Here is a 22,196-nt window from a genome sequence, read left to right as displayed (position 1 = left end):
TAGTGAGTGCATACCTTTTCTTTTTCTTTCACTGAAACAAAGCAGTCACCTTACCTCTTTAGTAAGAAGCTGAGGGATGGGCCTGGAGGAATTTGACCATTCTCAGACTTATAGACAGAGCTATGGATGCACGCACTGACCATACATTTACAGTACATTGTTTACAAACATTTGAGTAAAACAAGCTTATATTTGGGGTTCTGAAAGTTCAAAAATGTATCTAGCAACTTCTAGCTTTAAAAAGCCTTCCCACAGTCAGTCAGTCTAAGGACAACAAGGCAGTGCTAAGGATGAAAAGTGACCTTCCCTCCAGGGTTGCTTCTGTTGGCCTCTGTTTCCCTTACTTCTCAACAGTTTGTCTGGAAGTCTGCCTCCATACCTCTGTCCAGAAGGTGGTGTTTTAGTATTCTTAAAGAGAGAATGCCTTTATGGTTCATAGCATTAAAGGTAGACTCAGCAATATGACATAGATGCAGAAAGTAAACAATTTGCCGCAACAACTAAGAGCGTTGATGCGCGAGGCTCATCTTCTCCTCTGTTTTGGTGCCTTGGCTTCCACACCGTGAACAGTGTGAAGCGAACCCGTGCATGTGCACAGAGTCTCTGTGTGACTGTGTGAAAGTGAAGTCTTGCATCTCACTCATCTCAGTATCTGCGGTGCTGCTTGTAGCAACGTCATGTTGCTGAGTCTACCTTTAAAGGGATACTTCAGGATTTTGTACATAAAACCCTTTATCTACTACAACGTGTCACGTTCTGACCTTTATTTCCTTTGTTTTGTCATTATTTAGTATGGTCAGGGCGTGAGTTGGGGTGGGCAGTCTATGTTTGTTTTTCTATGATTTGGGTATTTCTATGTTTCGGCCTAGTATGGTTCTCAATCAGAGGCAGGTGTCATTAGGTGTCTCTGATTGAGAATCATACTTAGGTAGCCTGGGTTTCACTGTGTGTTGGTGGGTGATTGTTCCTGTCTCTGTGTTTGCACCAGATAGAGCTGTTTTTTTTCCCCTTCACATTTCTTGTTTTGTTAGTTTATTCATGTGTAGTGTCGTTATAAATTAAAACATGAATAACCACCACGCTGCGTTTTGGTCCGCCTCTCCTTCAAGTAAAGAAAACCGTTTCACCCCGGAGTCAGATGAACTCATGGATAGCATTTGTATGTACATGCATTCAGTTTGAAGGAAGTTTGAGGTAGTTTCGTGTATCAATGCTAACTAGCAGTGCGTTATTTACACTAGGCTTCCAGTCATTGCGCTAATGCTAGTTATCAACTTCCATCAAACTGTAGGCAGAGACATAAATATGGTATCCGCAAGTTCATTTGACTCTGGGGAAGTAGATAAAGGGCTTATTTGCCACAATCCCAAAGTATCCCTTTAAACACTCCCCAGATAATTTCTTTAGATATGTAAATGAGATCTGAACTTAAAATAATCAGTTTCCTATTGTAACGGCGTTCTTCGTTTGTTGAATGAGAGTCGGACCAAAATGCAGCGTGTTGGTTACTCATGTTTTTTAATGAAACAAATGAATCGCGATACATGAAATAACTGATATAAATAAATAACAACAAAACGGAACGTGAAACCTAATTACAGCCTATCTGGTGAAACTACACAGAGACAGGAACAATCACCCACGAAATACAAAGTGAAACCCAGGCTACCTAAATACGGTTCCCAATCAGAGACAACGAGAATCACCTGACTCTGATTGAGAACCGCCTCAGGCAGCCAAACCTATACTAAACACACCCCTAATCAACCACAATCCCAATGCCTACAAAAACCCCAATACAAAAACACAATTACATAAACCCATGTCACACCCTGGCCTGACCAACTAATTATCTAAAACACAAAATACTAAGACCAAGGCGTGACAAACCACCCCCCCCCCTAAGGTGCGGACTCCCGGACGCACCTCAAAACCATAGGGAGGGTCCGGGTGGGCGTCTGTCCATGGTGGCGGTTCCGGCTCGGGACGTGGACCCCACTCCATAAATGTCATAGTTCCTCCCCTTCGCGTCCTGGAATGATCCACCCTCGCCGCCGACCATGGCCTAATAGTCCTCACCCAGAACCCCACTGAACTGAGGAGCAGCTCGTGACTGAGGGGCAGCTCGGGACTGAGGGGCAGCTCGGGACTGAGGGGCAGCTCGGGACTGAGGGGCAGCTCGGGACTGAGGGGTAGCTCGGGACTGAGAGAAAGCCCAGCACTGAGAGGAAGCCCAGTACTGAGAGCAAGCCCAGTACTGAGATGAAGCCCAGCCAGGCAGTTGAATCCGGCAGATCCTGGCTGACTGGCGGATCTGGAAGAGTCTGGCTGACTGGCAGATCTGGAAGAGTCTGGCTGACTGGCAGATCTGGAAGAGTCTGGCTGACTGGCAGATCTGGAAGAGCATGGCTGACTGGCAGATCTGGAAGAGTCTGGCAGACTGGCAGATCTGGAAGAGTCTGGCAGACTGGCAGATCTGGAAGAGTCTGGCAGACTGGCAGATCTGGAAGAGTCTGGCAGACTGGCAGATCTGGAAGGGTCTGGCAGACTGGCAGATCTGGAAGAGCATGGCAGACTGGCAGATCTGGAAGAGTCTGGCTGACTGGCAGATCTGGAAGAGTCTGGCTGACTGGCAGATCTGGAAGAGTCTGGCTGACTGGCAGATCTGGAAGAGTCTGGCTGACTGGCGGATCCTGGCAGACTGACGGCTCTGGCTGCTTCATGCTGACTGACGGCTCTGGCTGCTCCATGCTGACTGGCAGCTCTGGCTGCTCCATGCAGATTGACAGCTCTGGCGGCTTCTTGCAGACTGACAGCTCTGACTGTTCCATGCAGACTAACAGCTTTGGCAGCTCCTTGCCGACTGGCAGCTCCTTGCAGACTGGCAGCTCCTTGCAGACTGGCAGCTCCATGCAGACTGGCAACTCCATGCAGACTGGCAACTCCATGCAGACTGGCAGCTCCATGCAGACTGGCAGCTCCTTGCAGACTGGCAGCTCCTTGCAGACTGGCAGCTCCTTGCAGACTGGCAACTCCATGCAGACTGGCAGCTCCATGCAGACTGGCAGCTCTAGCTGCTCCATGCAGACTGGCAGCTCTGGCTGCTCCATGCAGACTGGCAGCTCTGGCTGCTCCATGCAGACTGGCAGCTCTGGCTGCTCCGAACAGGCAGGAGGCTCCGGCAGCGCTGGAGAGGAGAAAGGCTCTGATAGCGCTGAACAGGCGGGAGACTCCGACAGCGCAGGAGAGAAGAAAGGCTCCGACAGCGCTGAATAGGCGGGAGACTCCGACAGCGCAGGAGAGGGAGAAAGGCTCTGATAACGCTGAACAGGCGGGAGACTCCGACAGCGCAGGAGAGAAGAAAGGCTCCGACAGCGCTGAATAGGCGGGAGACTCTGACAGCGCAGGAGAGGGAGAAAGCGCTGGCTGCGCTGAACAGGCGAGGTGCACTGAAGGCCTGGTGCGTGGTACTGGAACTGGTGGTACTGGATTGAGGACACGCACAGGAAGCCTGGTGCGGGGAGCTGCCATCGGAGGACTGGTGTGTGAAGGTGGCACAGGATGGACTGGACCGTGAAGGTGTACTGGAGAGCCTGAGAGCAGGACTGGCACAGGACGTGCAAGGCTAGGTAGGTACACAGGAGGCCTAGTGCGTGAGGCTGGCACATTTTTCACCAGCCGACTAACACGCACCTCAGGACTAGTATGGAGCGCTGACCCAGGTGCCATTAAATCCCCGACACGCTCCGTCGGACGAATCTTGTACCTAAAGCACCAAACTAGCAACTCCCTCATTACTCTCTCCTCCAATTTCCCCATTAACTCCTTCACAGTCTCTGTTTCGCTCACCTCCAACACCGGTTCTGGTCTCCTCCTTGGCTCCTCACGATAAACAGGGAGAGTTGGCTCAGGTCTGTCTCCTGACTCAGCCATTCTCCCTCTGAGCCCCCCAAGAAATTTTTGGAGCTGATTTTCAGGTTTCGCTCTGCGCCGCCGTGTCTTTCTTTTCGACTCCATTCTCCTATAGCCCTCTTTGCACTGCTCCAGCAAATCCCAGGCGGGCTCCGGCACTCTCTCTGGGTCAGCCGCCCACCTGTCTATTTCTTCCCACGTCGTATACTCCAAGCCTCTGCTGTCCATAACGTCCTCCCTTCGCTGCTCCAGCTGCCTGTTAACACGCTGCTCGGTCCGTGTGTGGTGGGTGATTCGGTAACGGCGTTCTTCGTTTGTTGAATGAAAGTCGGACCGAAATGCAGCGTGTTGGTTACTCATGTTTTTTAATGAAACAAATGAATCGCGGTACATGAAATAACTGATATAAATAAATAACAACAAAACAGAACGTGAAACCTAATTACAGCCTATCTGGTGAAACTACACAGAGACAGGAACAATCACCCACGAAATACAAAGTGAAACCCAGGCTACCTAAATACGGTTCCCAATCAGAGACAACGAGAATCACCTGACTCTGATTGAGAACCGCCTCAGGCAGCCAAACCTATACTAAACACACCCCTAATCAACCACAATCCCAATGCCTACAAAAACCCCAATACAACAACACAATAACATAAACCCATGTCACACCCTGGCCTGACCAACTAATTATCTAAAACACAAAATACTAAGACCAAGGCGTGACACCTATGATGTACCCTTTAAGGGTAATGAAAGCCCATGCAGTTGATCAAAGTTTGCAGAGGCTGTCTGTCTGCCTGTTTTGCTGTAGTAATTCACTGTGTCTTTCTATTGTCCTCTCTGTGTGAACTCAGATAAGCATCAGCACATTCTGCAGGTCTCCCTCTGCTGTGTCATCTCTTGTATTTTTGTAGGTCAGAGCTGTTGAGGATGAGCAGCAGGAGGAAGCACACGGCTCCATCCTGCCTTCATTCACATAGAGCACTGCACGTTAAATATTAATCATGTCATTCACTGGTCATTCATGTATCCACAAACTTCCTGCCCTCAGGTTTCCGCACTGGGGGTTTGTCTCATAGGCTAGGTTACTATTCGTACCATTTGTTCTTTCGGTTTGCAAATTGAATGTTTTATTACATCATACTAATTTTGCCATTCTGCCCCTGTCCCCAATCTTCTACCTTATTCTGTTCCTCTCTTTTTCTCTCACTCGACCCCTTCCTTTATTCTCTCACTCCCTCCCATTTCTTCGGTCCTGTTGTAGGGTAATAAAGGGGGTGTGAGTGCGCGCATGTCTGTGTTCGGTCACACCATCTGTTTCCTGAACTGCCACCTGCCGGCCCACATGGAGAACTCTGAGCAGCGCATGGAGGACTTTGAGAGCATCCTGCAGCAGCAGCAGTTTGAAGGCCAGGCTGCCACAGGGGTGCTGGACCACGAGTTAGTCTCTATACATATGAACACTGGACCACGAGTTAGTCTCTATACATATGAACACTGGGACACGAGTTAGTCTCTATACATATGAACACTGGACTACGAGTTAGTCTCTATACATATGAACACTGGAACACAAGTTAGTCTCTATACATATGAACACTGGAACACGAGTTAGTCTCTATACATATGAACACTGGAACACGAGTTAGTCTCTATACATATGAACATTGGACCACGAGTTAGTCTCTATACATATCAACACTGTAACACGAGTGAGTCTCTATACATATGAACATTAAACCACGAGTTAGTCTCTATACATATCAACACTGTAACACAAGTTAGTCTCTGTACATATGAACACTGGACCACGAGTTAGTCTCTATACATATGAACACTGTAACACGAGTTAGTCTCTATACATATGAACGCTGGAACACGAGTTAGTCTCTATACATATGAACACTGGAACACGAGTTAGTCACTATACATATGAACACTGGAACACGAGTTAGTCACTATACATATGAACACTGAGCCCACTTAAGTTTACATCCAGGCACTTGCGCAAATAAACAACAGTGTAGTTTTTTTGTGGGGGGGGGGGGTCGCCTAAAGGTCCCAAAACTTCTGCGCATGTGTGAGATTCTCTATGTAGATTTTTTACATAGCTGCTGCTCACTTTGCTAGCGCTTCCCCCTCCTTCCTCCCTGCTGCGATGATCTGACGTCTTTATCTAGTGTAGCCTAGTCTAAAACCTTTCACATGTTGTACAATAGACATACCCTGGTGTTGTACAACAGACATTACCATTGTATTGTACAACAGACATTACTGACATGTTGTACAATAGACATTACTGACATGTTGTACAATAGACATAACCGTCGTATTGTACAATAGACATTACTGACATGTTGTACAATAGACATTACTGACATGTTGTACAACATACATTACTGACATGTTGTACAATAGACATACCCTGGTGTTGTACAACAGACATTACCGTCGTATTGTACAATAGACATTACTGACATGTTGTACAATAGACATTACTGACATGTTGTACAATAGACATTACCAAACTTATTTGTCTGTTGTAACAGTAGGCTTTTACTAACATAAGCACAACACAAACAGGCAGTCTAAATAGCGATTGCATGTCATGTTTTCATCGTCATTGCAAACATTGTCTCAGCAGGAATAAACAAACACATAAGAAAGCATACTTGCAGCAGTCTACCCTCCCTTGTATCCAGTAAAGATATAGAGGGTGTACAGTAGTTACGGTTACACTAAAAGTACCTCATTTAGCCATCGATATACCTAACCAAAGCAAATATTTGGTGTGATTTAGAGGACATACCTTATAATTAAAGGCATCTTCACAGTTCCGCTCTGCCCTCAGTCCACTCCATACTATTCTTCTCCTCCACAGTGTGGTGTTCTGGTTTGGAGATCTGAATTTCCGCATTGATGAACTGGAAATTCCGGCTGTGAAAGCAGCCATTGATAACAACAAACTCACCATGCTATGGGAGAAAGACCAGGTGAGATGCATGTTCAAGAAGAAAGCTCACTATTAAATGGAGAGTGTAATGTAGAGGATGCCACTAGAAGGCATTCAGAGATCAACATAACAGAGACACATAATTTAACCTTATTCACTGTTATCTCCTATTCTACAGCTGAACATGGCCAAAGACAGCGAGTCAGTGCTGGAGGGATTTCTGGAGGGTCCTCTCAAATTCCCCCCCACTTACAAGTTTGATGTGGGGACAGATACATACGATACAAGGTTTGTGGTGACATGGGGGTCTTTCTTGCACCTAAAGATCAAATGAGAGGAGTGTTCTTATCATCACAGCTCTTACCCCCCCCCCTGCTTTCTCTATCTCTTTCTCTCGCTTTCTCTCTCTCTCAGTGGGAAGAAGCGTAAGCCTGCGTGGACAGACAGGATCCTGTGGCGTCTGAGGGCCACAGTTCCCTCTGGGCTGACCCCTAATGCTGGGAAGAGAGGCTCTATTTTAGGGCCGAGCAGCGGGACCAAGGTCACCCAGCACTTCTACCGCAGTCACATGGAGTACATGGTCAGCGACCACAAGCCTGTCTCTTCCATCTTCACCCTCCAGGTGAGACACGGCCCCTCTCCCTCTCTTTCCCCCCCATGTCCCAGTTGTCACCGGAGTTGTGACATGCACGTAACTTTACCTAAAACGCAGCTGTAACCTGTAATAAACAGTGATAACCATTGTTGTAACAGATTTCTACAGACTGTATGTTGATGCTGTATTATGTCGGAGAGAGATGTTGATGTTGTGTTCTATTGATTATATACCATGATGATATTGACCTCCAGAATTCTGTGTGTAGTTCCCCTATAAGGTGGACATGCCCCTGGTGACGATCATGGTGGAGGATGAGTGGAACAGCATTGCAGATGCCACGTGCACGTTCAAGGCTGCACCTAATTTCTCTCGCAGCTCCTGGGACTGGATTGGGCTGTACAAGGTTCTAACTCGCAACCTTCTAGAGCAGATTTCAATGTTTAACAAAGCGTGACGTAACCCAGATAATGTGTCATGATGAAGTCATAATTAGCTAAGACATTAAGTGTTTTTGTAAAATCAGGAATCGGTGCTGCCTTTGCCTCCCCAGGTGGGATTCAAACACCATAAGGACTATGTAGGCTATGTGTGGGCCAAGCAGGAGGAGGCAGATTACCATAGAGTAGAACACGAGGTAAGGGCAACTTTTAATAACAAACATGAATGAACTGGAGAACCTTGTCATGGTACTGTATCTTTATGTGTTTTGACTCGTCTCTCCCTCTTTGCGTGTCTTTACCTCTGCAGGTGACCTTTACTGAGGAAGAGTTGCCCAAGGGCTCAGGAGACTTCATCTTGTGTTACTATAGCAATAACACGAGCACCCTCGTGGGTGTGACAGAGCCTTTCCAGGTGCTTACAGTGATGCTGTCTAGTTTGTATGGTAAATAATAAAACATTGAAGTATAATGGGATTGGTCATTTAACTCTCCTTTGGTTCTTCCACACCCATCCCCGCTACTTCATTTTGTTCTACACCATTTCCTGTGCTACTTCCCTATGCGCTTCTTTTCCTTGGTCCTTTGCTCTTCTTTCTCTATCTCTTCCTCCTCTCCTCCTCTCCCTCATCTCTCCTCTGCAGATCCAGCTGCCCACCTCCAGCCCTGCTAGTAGCCCCTCTGACGACAGCTCTGATTTCACCTCTGAGGACGACAGCGTGGTTGGTATGAAGACCATGTCCCGCAGCCCCAGCCCCCGGAAAAAGAAAAACAGAGCCCGACACAGCCATAGGCGCAGTCCCAGCCACAGCCGTAGCCGCAGTGGCAGCCCTGCGCTGCCCAAAATGAAGGGCCTCAAACTGCAGCCTGGATCAGCCCACAACATCACAGATGGGGAGAAGGAGAAGGCCTCATCTGAGGCTGGGGATAGAGGGTTGTAATAGAGCCCCTGTTATTCTGCGCTCACATGACCAACTCTGTGTGGTTTCTTAGTACATGATGCACTGTACTGTATTATATGTTTCCTTTATTGAAAATGTACATTTTCGGGTGCCATTTGTTTCAGGACTGGGGTTAGGCTTCTCGTACTGGAAGACTACTTTGTCTTGTGTGATTTTTCTTAAGCTGTTTTCAAATGTATGTCTCCCTGTAGATTCTCTCATTCCTCTCACACTCTCTCTCACACTCGGTCACTCTTCCCTCTCAGGTGTAGAAAATACAGGGAGTTTTTGGCTGATTTTAAGAGAACCTTACAGGGCAAATCATTACCAAATCTCAGGCAGAGGGAATTGGCCACCAAAATGCATATTGCCAGTTGTTTCACAGATATTTTGAAGCAGCATAATATTTACCCCTCTGTATCAGCTCTGGGGGCTTAGTCAGCAGGTTAGCATGTGTGACAGCATGAACAAATGATGTCTTTTGATGAGGTGAACAATTAGTTTGACTCCCAAAGGGAACATTCCTCGCAAATAGTAATAATCCCTATTTGCTTTAGCGCAAGTCCTGTCCTACATGTTGATACAGAATTGTGTCTGCTGCTACATATATTCTCTAAGGGACCTGGTCCACAAGTGATTTTTTTATGAGTTTTGGATTTAAAAAAAAGTAGAATCACCAGGAATTCATCAGAAAAGGAGTTTAATTTAGTAAATCTGTTCCAAAGTATTCCCACAAATAAAAAAAAAAGAGACATGTGATCGGGGTTTAATGTAATCAAGGTATGAAATGTATGTTATTTTAACATTTATTTTTGGACTTAGTTGTGGTCAATTTGCAGTGTACAAATGATTATTATTATGCTCCCGACCATCCGATCCGATAAAAATCATCCAGTGGCAGAATCGAGTTGCCTACCCCTGCCTTAGGAAGTGGGCCAAGGAGATGAACATAGAGAGCCAACCCTTAAGGAAATGTGATTCCATTTGCATCCACTGTGTTAGACAGAGTTCTAAATGCTAGGTGTAGTATACTACCAGTATATGAATACCTGCCCTTATTCATGAACCCTTGTGAGTTGGCTTGATTGCATGGATCTTCAATGCCATGAAGAAAAAATAAGTTGAAACATTTTCACCTTCAGGGTACCGGTGTTTCCATTTCTCTTATTTTCTTCCCTGCACTTCACCTCTCTTTTTCCCTCCTCTCTCTCGTGTCCCCTCTCTCCCTTTTCTCTATTGGTGATAGTGATTAGCTGAAACTGTTCTGTCACTAGAAGTGATGTGTTGGATTGTTAACCTGTGACCTCCAATTCAACACCCTAGACACTTTCTACCTATGGGCTGTTAGCTTAGGACAGTGTGTGCTGTTGTACTGTAACCTCATTGTGCGTGATTTCATGTATGTATGCCACTGTGTGTGTGTGTGTGTGTGTGTGTGTGTGTGTGTGTGTGTGTGTGTGTGTGTGTGTGTGTGTGTGTGTGTGTGTGTGTGTGTGTGTGTGTGTGTGTGTGTGTGTGTTTTGGGTTTACAAGAGTGAGTGTGTGATTGTGTATGACTGATAGTGATGTGTGTACGTGCTTGTATGGTTTTCTGGACATACTGTACATTCCGGTACTGTGATTTTGTGCCGTTAAAAGTGCTGTTTTTGACTTTTGACTGTTTGGAAAAAATGTTATGACGACAATGTAAACACAAAATGACATGTTAGATGTAGATACATAAGGAAAATGAAAGGCTGACTCAGTTTGCTTGCAGAACAGCAAGAAAGACAATTTCTTTCATCCTATTTAAACGATACAAAAATACACTGTAGACAGTCTGAAGCTCCTCCAAGGTAAATGATCAGTACTGCATACGTACAAGTGGAAATGGCTTTATATTGTTGTTATCCATTGATTATGTGTATCAATCAATATAACTTAATTGATCCAAAGTATGGTTATAGAAAAGGTGATAAGGAATGATCTGAAAGTCTAATTCAATTGTCTTTTGCTATTTTAGTCTTTGGAAATGTCTCTCTCCCACACTGTATGTGGAATTTTAAATATATGAATAAGGAATGTTATTGAAAGATTATAACGTGTTTAAAACAGGTGAGAGTAGGCTATGTACTGTATGTAAATGTCAAATATCAAATAGAGAACATATGACAATCAATGCCAAAAATTATGCATATATTTTCTTATTTTATTGTGTCAAATGACAACCTGAATTCTGCTGGCAGGTGTGGGAGGACAATGTTAATGCAAACGGGTTTATAGTCAGTTCTATTTAATATATAGTGTATACATATTTGTTTTTATTTATTTTAATTTTATATTTATTCATGCACACAACATAGTTTTATGTGGAGGCAAAAAGAAACAACCTCTTGACTTTGTTTATCTGTGATGTCAGATCAAATGTCATTTTTTAAAATTGTATTGTCTCTGCTAGCTTGTATGTGATTGGGATTAAAACAACTGGAAAACATTACAACAACATTGTGAGAGGCTTGAATTGGCTAGTTGTTGAATGTTGATATTAGAGGGTGTGTTGTGGACCCGTCCAATGGGGTCAGGGGAACCTCTCTGCTTTCCAGCTTAACACCTCTGTCATACGCATTGTTTCGAGAGAAAAAAGAAAAGTCCTCTTTAAGCTGTACAGCTGGTCTGCTCTTTGAGTCTTTCTTGTTTTCAGTCGGTCAGATCAAAGAAGCATTTCTCTACACCCACAATAACATCTGCTAAATATGTGTATGTGACCAATAAAATTTTATTTTATTTGACATCAATAAGGAACTAATTATATTGCAATACATTGATGTTTTTGCAGTATATTGTAAGAAACAGCTCTATTATAAAACATACAATGCCTAGACACCTCATTGTGTCGGGGGTGGTTTGTTACAGTGGAGAAGACCACCAGAAATGTTACAAAGGAAACATATGCTATGAGGTACTTTCAGTGTTGGTTGTTATTTAACAATAACCAGGTCAGATCTTCAATAGTCATTATAAGCTCATCACTAAGCTAAGGATCCTGGGAGTAAACATCTCCCTCTGCAACTGGATCCTGGACTTCCTGACGGGCCACCCCCAGGTGGTGAGGGTAGGTAGCAACACATCTGCCACGTTGATCCTAATCACTGGTGCCTAGTGCGTGCTTAGTCAGGGGTGCGTGCTTAGTCCCCTCCTGTACTCCCTGTTCACCCATGACTGCATGGCCAGGCACGACTCCAGCACCATCATTAAGTTTGCAGACGACACAACAGTGGTAGGCCTGATCACCGACAACGACGAGACAGCCTATAAGGAGGAGGTCAGAGACCTGGCCGGGTGGTGCCAGAATAACAACCTATCCCTCAACGTAACCAAGAATAAGGAGACGATTGTGGACTACAGGAAAAGGAGGACCGAGTACGCCCCAATTCTCATCGACGGGGCTGCAGTGGAGCAGGTTGAGAGATTCAAGTTCCTTGGTGTCCACATCACCAACAAACTAGAATGGACCAAACACAACAAGACAGTCATGAAGAGGGCACGACAAAGCCTATTCCTCCTCAGGAACTAAAAAGATTTGGCATGGGTCCTGAGATCCTCAAAAGGTTCTACAGCTGCAACATCGAGAGCATCCTGACTGGTTGCATCACTGTCTGGTACAGCAATTGCTCGGCCTGACCGCAAGGCACTACAGAGGGTAGTGCGTACGGCCCAGTACATCACTGGGCAAAGCTGCCTGCCATCCAGGACCTCTACACCAGGCGTGTCAGAGGAAGGCCCTAAAAATTGTCAAAGACCCCAGCCACCCCAGTCATAGACTGTTCTCTCTGCTACCGCATGGCAAGCAGTACCGGAGTGCCAAGTCTATGACAAAAAGGCTTCTCAACAGCTTTTACCCCCAAGCCATAAGACTCCTGAACAGGTAATCAAATGGTTACCCAGACTATTTGCACTGTGTGTCCCCCCCCCCAACCCTTCTCTTTTACGCTGCTGCTACTCTGTTTATCAGATATACAAAGTCACTTTACATTCATGTACATACTACCTCAATTGGGCCGACCAACCAGTGCTCCCACACATTGGCTAACTGGGCTATCTGCATTGTGTCCCACCCACCACCCGCCAACCCCTCTTTTACGCTACTGCTACTCTCTGTTCAAATATGCATAGTAACGTCAACCATATCTACATGTACATACAGTACTACCTCAATCAGCCTGACTAACCGGTGTCTGTATGTAGCCTCGCTACTTTTCATAGCCTCGCTACTGTATATAGTCTGTCTTTCAACTGTTGTTTTATTTCTTTACTTACCTATTGTTCACCTAATAGCTTTTTTTGCACTATTTCTTAGAGCCTGTAAGTAAGCAATTCACTGTAAGATCTACTACACTTGTTGTATTCGGGCGCACGTGACAAATAAACTTTGTTTTGATTTGAAGAAGCGTTAACATTATTTTGTAATTCTACCAACGTAGAAAATGATTTACTTCGCTTTTACATTGGCTGCATTCATGTAAAGCCCTATCTAAACCATTTACAATTGTCTGTCCCCACTCCCCAGGCTGCCATCCAGTCCCAGTTAGACGGGGTGTGTACAGGTCTCAGTTATATATCCAAAGTCTGTTGATTTGAATGGTTTAATCTGTACCCCTCTCCTCCCTGTAGATGTGAGTCTGGTCGAGGCTGAGGTCCTGAGTGTTCCAGTGGAGAAGCGCAGACAGGGAACAGAGCCCTCCAGATGGTTACTCATGGACCTGAACACTGGCCTGATCAAGAAACACATCAGCGAGATGGACAGGAGGGTAACACAAGGTAAGGAGGAAGGATAGAAAAGTTAAGGTCATTTTCTGGACATTGAAATAAAATCATGTCCACTGCTGGAAGGCTCACTTTCTCTCCCTGATTCTCTCCTCTGTCCTCTGTGGAAGAGTTCAGACAGGGAACTGAGAACAACAAGAGCGGATGCATCACCTAGCCTGTCGGAGCGATGGAGAGAACTGACATATTGACAACTCGGTTTGAGAAAGTGTTTGTTTGTGCGTGTTTGTGTATACTGATGGAGTCAGAATTTTGTAAAGCCCTATCTAAACAATTTTCAATTGTTTGTCTTCACTCTCCAGGCTGTCAGCCAGTCCCAGTTAGATGATGTACCTACAGGCCTCAGCTCCACTATTGCCTGGGGGACATAAATGACACCCAGAACTCCCTGGCAGACATCAGCAAGGACTGGAAGCAAAGCATCAACACGGTTGAGTCTTGAAGGATGTAAAATATACTGGGATACAACACAGTTAGCTTGCCTCAGCTGTGGAGAATCTAAAGAATATATTTTAAGATGCCACATTATTGGGGACTATTATTATTGGCTTGCATTGCATTTGTTGTGATACTGTATGACAGACCTCTTCAACCTTGTTCCTGGAGAGTTACCTAATTATTATCTGGTTGATAAGCTAAATCAGGTACAGTGCCTTCATAAAGTATTCACACCTCTTGACTTTTTCCACATTTTGTTGTGTTACAGCCTGAATTTAAAATAGATTAAATTAAGATGTTGTGTCACTAGCCTACACGCAGAATACCCCATAATGTCAAAGTGGAATTGTGTTTTTACAAATGATTCAAAATGAATTCAAAAGCTTTAATGTCTTGAGTCAACAAGTATTCAACCCGTTTTTTATGGCAAGCCAAAATAAGTTCAGGGTTAAAGATCAACAAGTCACATAATAAGTTACATGGACTCACTCTGTGTGCAAAAAAAGTGTTTAACGTGATTTTCTTATGACTACTTCATCTCTGTACCCCACACATACAGCAGTGAATTTCCAATGCCTCACAAAGAAGGGCATCTATTGGTAGATGGGTAAAAAAGAAATGAAAACAATGAACATCACTTTGAGCCTGGTGAACTTATAATTACACTTTGGATGGTGTGTCACTACCAGTGGCGATTTTAGCATGTAAATCTTGGTGGGGAAAACAAAAAAATTTGTTTTTTAGATGCATGCCAGCAAAGACACAACACAACACATGACATATCACATCACTAAACAATACATTAATTGCACTATAAAGGTGACAAACGGTGCCCACAAACTTTTTTTTTTTAAATATTTTTTATTTAACCTTTATTTAACTTGGCAAGTCAGTAAAGAACAAATTCTTATTTACATACATAAAGCTGTCCCAACAGCAGAGTCCCAACACCTTACCACTGCTACACCTAGCTATCAGCAGAGCCTTGTCTGGCAACTAAACAGTTAATTCAGCCTCATTTACTGCCTTTAAAAAACATAGCTGATATGGCTGACTTGCTTAAACAAATGTGGTTTCTTCTGACAATTGAGATGTACAAACTATGGCGTAAGTGGACGACAAGCGGATTAGTGGCAATCAGTAATTTCGATTAAGACATTAATGAGTGAGCTCGGACCGACGTAGTCAATATACTGTAACTATTTTTTCAGCACTTTTGAAATGTACAGCGATAGAATTCAGAACATGGGCCATTCTTAAAGTATTCTCCCTGTACACCAAGTCAGAACCTTAGGATAAATAAATGGGGCATATAAGCAGACCATTTTTATTTAATTTTTATTTTACCTTTATTTAACTAGGCAGACAATGAAAGCTCTTACAATATTCAATGATTACATTTCTCGAAAACAGGCCATAGGCTACATGTGCATCACCAAGTAAGAACAGTAGGCAAAATTAAAAGGGGGAAAAGGAACCAAATTATTAGGGTGAGGCACATGGGCTACCGACAGCTTACTACACAAGTATTACTTTCTTCGCTACAGTATACATATCTCCCTGGCATATTACATAATTTATGCTGCAGCAAAGAAAACATTTTTGGTGGTGGCTGTGGTGTGCTCACTTGAACAGGAAGGTGGCGAGGAAGTACTTTGAGGGCAAATTGTGTCATCAAACTTTGTCGTTCTCTGGATTTATGGTGCTTTCAAGATAACTGGGAACTCTGGAAAAAAACAAGGTGGAATCATGATGACGTCAGTGAGCTTCAGGTCGGAGCTGTAGAAAGAGGCCCGATTTCCCAACTTGCAATTCCAAGTTGGATGACCGTTCAAAACACGTTTTCCCAGTCGGAGCAAATTATTTTCAAGAGTTCCCAGTTGTCTTGAACATACTGAAGTCAGATTTCCCTGTTCTGAGTTTCCAGTTGTTTTGACCGCGGCAGAAGTCATGCTGGATTGACAGCATGGCCAATGTCGAATGTTTATCCTTTTAAGCTTGGAAAAGAGACCCCTAAACCCAGACTTGAGACCACACACCCACTCCACTGAATAGTAGGCTAGTGATTGCTTTGCAATGCTTGCAGTTAGCCACTGATTCCTTCAAAACCACTCATTGTTGAATTTGTAATCTCCAACTTGTTGTGTAATGTTTGAGTTCAATGGCAGATGAGCACTAATACAGTGTATCTATAATTTCTCTTCATATGACAAAGATTAAAAAGGATTTGCCAGTAGATTGTCGACTTGATTCATGACTGCTTGCTAGCTAAGATTTTGAAAGTATGATGTCCAATCAGTCCAATCAAAGCTACTGTAGATATAACGTGTTTTAACGTCATCACCTTGAGCATGGGATGGGCACTACTATTGTAGCTCTATGGCAGCACCCAAGTGGCTACCCTTATCATGACTGAGCCAATCACAGAGCAACTTTACAACATTATCAACCCCTACGCTCTCTATTCTCCGCTGGCTGCCCCACCACCACAGAAGGCACTGAGTTAAACTTAAGCACTGAACTTAAAGCAAAAAAAAGAGACCATGTTTGTATGCAGATTTATTAACTTTATTATTAGAATTTTTTTAAACATTATTTGCAAACTGATATGTGACACGTATTAATGCCAAATAACATGCAAAACAGGCAACCCAAGCTTTTGTTCTCGCTAAACAGGTGGGGCTCTGCCCTGAATGACACGTCACCACTGGTCACTACAAAGATTCAGGCGTCCTTCCTAACTCAGTTGCCGGGGAGGAAGGAAACCATCATGGGATTTCAATGGTGACTTTAAAATAGTTAGAGTTTATTGGCTGTGATAAGAGAAACCTAGAGATGGATCATCAACATTGTAGTTACTTCACAATACTAACCTATATCACAATGAAAAGAAGGAAGCCAGTACAGAATATGCAAAACATGTCCTGAATACAAAGCGTTATGTTGGGGCAAATCCAACACAACATATCACTGAGTACCACACTTCATATTTTCAAGCATGGTGGTTGCTGTAATTGGTATACTTGTCCATCGGAAAGAAGTAGGGAGTTTTTTAGGATAAAAATAAACAGAATGGTAACGAACATGAGGGGAGACAGAGAGCTGGTTTCGGGCACAGGACGCAGCAGGTGTTCATTGCAAAGGACCACAGGAGGAGGCAGGTAGCTGGATCCAGCGGCAGGCAGAAGGCCATATACAGGGGTCCAAAAGGGCAACAGTACAGGCAGGGAAAGGCAGGCTAGTAATGTAGTCCAGGAGATCAGGCAATAGGTAGATAACAGGAAATACGATAGGCTAAATTACAGGCAGGGAATAGGCAAAAGGCATTGTTAGTGAGGCAGGCAAATCCTATCATACACATGATGCGTCACTCACAGGCCCAACAACACTCTGTGTTACAAAACAAACAATACCTCACAGTGATGGGGTGCAAAGAACTGAACTAAATAGTGTGTGATAATGACATACAGGTGTGTGAACAGGTGATTCGAATTCAGGTGATTGGGATCTTGAGAGTGAGCTGCGTTCAGAGGATCTAGGTGTTTGAGAGTGTGAGCTGGGTTGAAAAACAAGAGTGGGCTGGAAAACAAGCTGTGTTCAGGGGATCTACATGTGAGTCGGAAGCAGACATTACAGGAATAGAGCTAAGCATAGGCAAACTGCCAGAATAAAACGTGGTTAAGTCTGCAACTACTGTACACCTACAAACATATTTGTTTATTTGTCTGAATGGAGTTGTATTGATAACAAATGTTGACACCAAATCTACTTTTGTAATATCTCTTTACATCTTACCTAACCCAAACAGGCTCCACGAGTTCCAAGCCTTGGCCATGGTGGTGTCTCCCCAAGAGCCAGACAGAATACCCACCAACATAACAACTCCTCCAACCGTCATCACCAAAGGTCAATTCAACAGTAAATGTGATCTAATTCCCTGACCAAGAAGACAACTGAACACTAGTTGACTGCACAAGGCATCAAAGCGTTACAGGTCATAATTACCTGTAACGCATTGTGGAAGAGACAAAGATCAAGCTGAATGAGCTGGGCCTGAGGATCTCAGCCATAGAAAACGATCAGCTGAAAAAGAAAATCCTCAAGGAGTAATTCACCAAAGAGTACATGAAGGCCAAACGTCTGAAGGATGACCCAGGGTGGCCCCTACCCCTGCAGACCAGCTTCGTACCTTTGCCAGAGGAGGTGGTGTGGTGGGTCCTGTGGGATTATTTAAGATACTTTGAAGAGGTAGGGTTTCAGATGTTTTTTCGGGAAGATGGGCAGGGACTATGCTGTCCTAGCTTCAGTCGGAAGCTTGTTCCACTATTGGGGTGCCAGGACATTGAAGAAATTGGACTCTGCAAAGTGGGAGCTGCCCTCAGGTAGGGGTGGGAGGGCCAAGAGACCAGAGATGGCAGAACGGAGTTTTCGGGTTGGGGTGTAGGGTTTGAGCATAGCCTGAAAGTAGGCAAGTACCATGGTCTTGTAGTGAATGCGAGCCTCAACTGGAAGCCAGTGGTCTGCTGGTTGTGGATCCATATTTATGTCATTTTCCTGCTTGGATGCAAGATAGTTAGTTTGTATGTGAAGCTTCACGTCGGCCCAGTTGATAAAAAAGGAATAACGCTATGTCAAGGAGGTTGATTGTTTTTTCCACATGTAGAGCCTTAAACTCAGAATCCTACGTACGCAATGTACGTAAACTAATGACAACACTATCTATATTGCTCAATGACACTAATATTTCCCAATGCATCAAAGAAAAGGTATCAACTCAAGCAAACCGGCCATAATGTCAACCTGTGCATGAGAGGAAGCCAAGCGTGCAGAGTAGCCTATGCTAACTTTCAGCATGATAAAAGGCATAGACTATTCCTCATAATAACGGGCAATAGCATAATTTCGAAATAACCACATCGTTCTCATTATAACGTGATCTTTCTTATAATAACGAGGTCTTTATCCTTATAATGTTCTCTCATTATAATGAGAATGGATTATTTCGTTATTTCGTAATAGTGTGATCTTATCTCCTAATAATTAGGTGAAAAATAGTTTTCGTTAGTGGCAGCAATACTAAGTAGCCAGAGCAGAAAGAAATGTCATTTTAGCAGCCATGACAGCTGTAGCCTAATCGGGTGGTTCTCATGGACAGTGTTGCAAACTATTTTTTAGCTATTGGCTCCTTGATTTGTCACTAGATGTCGCTAGATGATGTTTTACCGTTTCTGCGACGACGTCACAGCACCAATTTTCCTTGCTGCATAAAAATCTGTCTGTGTGCGCTGTAGCTGTGACTTTGTAGCACAGACAGTTTCTCTCACTCTCGCTTGCGGTAGAATTGAGTGGGAAAAGTCACTAAATCTTATCAAAATCATAGAACTCCACAAAGGCAGCCTGAAAAGCAGCTGAATTTGTCGCTAGACACTTTCAATAATAACATTTGCTTGAGTGGTCTGAACCAATGATGTGTATATATATACTAGATGACCAATTGGGGGCACTATGATGAAGCTACCTTGTCTCCATCTTGGCACTCCCACCAGTGTAAAAAAAATATTTTGGAAAATAACGGTTCATTATCAATAACATTATATTGATTAAAACATTCCATTCCCAGTTGGGAGACAAGCCCGCAGCCAGCTCCAAGGAATTACAGCGTAAAACACAGCTGGAATACACCTTTATCTCTCAATATTGGCCACCATTTAATTGGATATTTGAGTGATACAAAATAAAACTGTTTTACCTGACAAGTATGTGTGGTTTATGTTAATTTTCCATCCATTTTGGGCTCTGTTCTGTCAAGCGGCAGAAGGGTGCATTTGCCCACATGTGTATCGTGCTAGCTAGCCATAAACAATATTTGTCAGCTAGAAACTTTATAAATAAACATTGGTAAGTTACGTACTTTTTTTCTCTCCAATCAACATACCTTAGTGAGCTAATATTATACCCCTTTCAACATTGATTTTAAGACTGTTTAATCACGATTGCTGCTGGAAAGCAATTTATACAGACATTGGACCACATCAAATGGGCTAGATAGCTAGCCAATATAGATCACGTCAATTTGGCTAGCTAACAGCTAGCTAGCGTTCAGTGGATAAACTATCTAGCTATTTAACTATCTCTAAATATTGTTTGATTCGCTTGCTAAATATGCCTAGTGATGCCAGTAACTTGGTCAGCCAGACAACTTTACTAGACGGAGTTTAGAAGGTACTTGCCATTGTCAAACTCTTTTCAAAAGCCTTCTCTGATGAAGCAAGCTAAATTACACAAATTGTTTGCTAAACTACATGCCGAATGGATAGGCCTATGCTACCCTCACGTCTAAAATTACTTAATCTAAAATTACATGATGTTTACTGATCATAAAATGTATGCAGTTACTTTCTGAATAACTATTATATAGAGCTAAATGTGCACAATTGTTTTGCATGGAATAACCGGAAATTAGTTGTTCTGATGAGCTCTTCAAGAGGTGATCATATTACAATCAAAGAATTTTAGCATTCATTTGACAATCCCTTGAGGACAGCATGCAGTTGTCAATGGTTTTAGCGGAGCTGGAGGTCTCCTTGACCCCAGAAGGCAAATAGAATGCTCTTCACCTTATTGTGACGCTTTATTGATAACGACCTATAGAAATGCATTTATTAATGTCTACTTTCATTTCTGCCACATTTAATATATTACAGATACCTTAATGTATACTTTTTAATTATATTATGTGAGCTAAACATTGTTTTAAATGTACACATGTTTTCCTTAAAGTAGCATTTTTAGAGATTATTGTCACCACTACTGTCCCCACTACCACAAAAATACTTAAATACATGTAATTTTGTCCTCCATTTTATTGAAATACTGTCGAACTCAATTTATTCCTATGGAGGACTGCGCCGAATGGGGGGTGTCAATATTGCTGACCAGTGGCTTCAAAGCGACTCAATGGCCAATACATATAATTAGTTGTACACGGTTTATATGCATCATTGGTTTGGACACTTACTAAATATATAGAGACTATTTATTTGTACATCGTTACAACACTGTATATATACTGTACATAATATGACATCTGTAATGTCTTTATTATTTTGGAACTTCTGTGAGTGTAATGTTTACTGTTCATTTTTATAGTTTATTTCACTTTTGTATATTATCTACCTCACTTGCTTTGGCAATGTTAACATATGTTTATCATGCCAATAAAGCCCCTTGAATTGACAGTCGCTACATTGGCAACACTGCTCACGACACGTTGTCATACTGTACTCGAGTAGGACTGCCAACTCCCTGATGCAATACTGGCGAAGTGTTAGGCGATTTGGTTGAGTGACACCAAACCAGGACTTTCCATTGCGCGACATGGCACTACATGGTTTGGTTTGTACATTTACATTACATTACTAGTTTTTTTTAACTGATTAAGACATATTCCAATATTATTTTCTTATCGGATACAATCTCCCAATAGAGATCACATGCGAAAAAGAGGAACGGTTCTCCCCCGAAAATATCTAAGAACGGACACTGGTTGAGTACCTTTTATGGCCTTCATTGATAAGAATCTCCTCTGTATGAAGCACGCCATAAATTAAATGGATTGGTGACACCAGATGTGATTTTTACCTATCCACTCTACGTAGCCTACATACATACAGTAAAGGCATGATGATAATAGAACACGATATTACATAACGAGGCAATAAGCACAACTCCCATACCTAATAGTGCTATGCTGACTCCTCTGTGCAACCTGGACTCAGGGGTAGACTAGTCGTAATATAATTAGAGGATAACGTGTTTGTTATTTTTCTCAGAGCTGTGTGAAGGGGGAATGCCAGCTCTCTGTTCTCCCTGATGCAACACCGGGCTGGTGTTGAGGCAGAGGGGAACGTGGCAGTGCTATTGTGTCTCAGCCACATACCAGACACAATCGCTCTCAAAAAATGCTTTGTCATTCTGACTGGGGCAGCTGATATGAAGCAGGATGTTTGGATTTACACATGGCTTGATAATAATAGGATCGCAGTTGACTCATTGTCCCTCCTCTGCTCCTATTATATGACAATGAGTGAATGAGAAAAGTATCA

General features: G+C 43.3%; 1 protein-coding gene and 1 long non-coding RNA gene across 7 annotated transcripts in view; one reads left to right on the top strand and one right to left on the bottom strand.

Moving 5' to 3' along the window:
* LOC135514053 (inositol polyphosphate 5-phosphatase K-like) overlaps positions 1 to 11,334 on the top strand; it is a 44,100-nt gene extending 32,766 nt beyond the window's left edge. For all 6 annotated transcript variants that reach the window (XM_064937229.1, XM_064937232.1, XM_064937227.1 and 3 more), the window contains 8 exons: positions 5,186 to 5,361; positions 6,803 to 6,914; positions 7,053 to 7,162; positions 7,289 to 7,496; positions 7,738 to 7,875; positions 8,023 to 8,106; positions 8,220 to 8,324; positions 8,554 to 11,334. In XM_064937229.1, the coding sequence (XP_064793301.1) occupies positions 5,186 to 5,361; positions 6,803 to 6,914; positions 7,053 to 7,162; positions 7,289 to 7,496; positions 7,738 to 7,875; positions 8,023 to 8,106; positions 8,220 to 8,324; positions 8,554 to 8,850 (1,230 nt within the window). In that variant the 3' untranslated portion in view covers positions 8,851 to 11,334. The remainder of the gene's footprint in view (positions 1 to 5,185; positions 5,362 to 6,802; positions 6,915 to 7,052; positions 7,163 to 7,288; positions 7,497 to 7,737; positions 7,876 to 8,022; positions 8,107 to 8,219; positions 8,325 to 8,553) is intronic.
* Positions 11,335 to 18,096: 6,762 nt separating this feature from the next.
* LOC135513532 (uncharacterized) lies at positions 18,097 to 21,900 on the bottom strand. The gene is made up of 3 exons (XR_010451556.1): positions 21,828 to 21,900; positions 18,281 to 18,645; positions 18,097 to 18,174 (listed from the first exon to the last, which is right to left on the bottom strand). It is a non-coding gene; the product is annotated as an uncharacterized LOC135513532 (long non-coding RNA).
* Between the last annotated feature and the right edge of the window lie 296 nt (positions 21,901 to 22,196).

The sequence above is a fragment of the Oncorhynchus masou genome, chromosome 25 (genome assembly GCF_036934945.1).
Source record: "Oncorhynchus masou masou isolate Uvic2021 chromosome 25, UVic_Omas_1.1, whole genome shotgun sequence".
Taxonomy (NCBI): Eukaryota; Metazoa; Chordata; class Actinopteri; order Salmoniformes; family Salmonidae; genus Oncorhynchus; species Oncorhynchus masou.
This window is presented reverse-complemented; position numbering and strand designations above follow the sequence as displayed.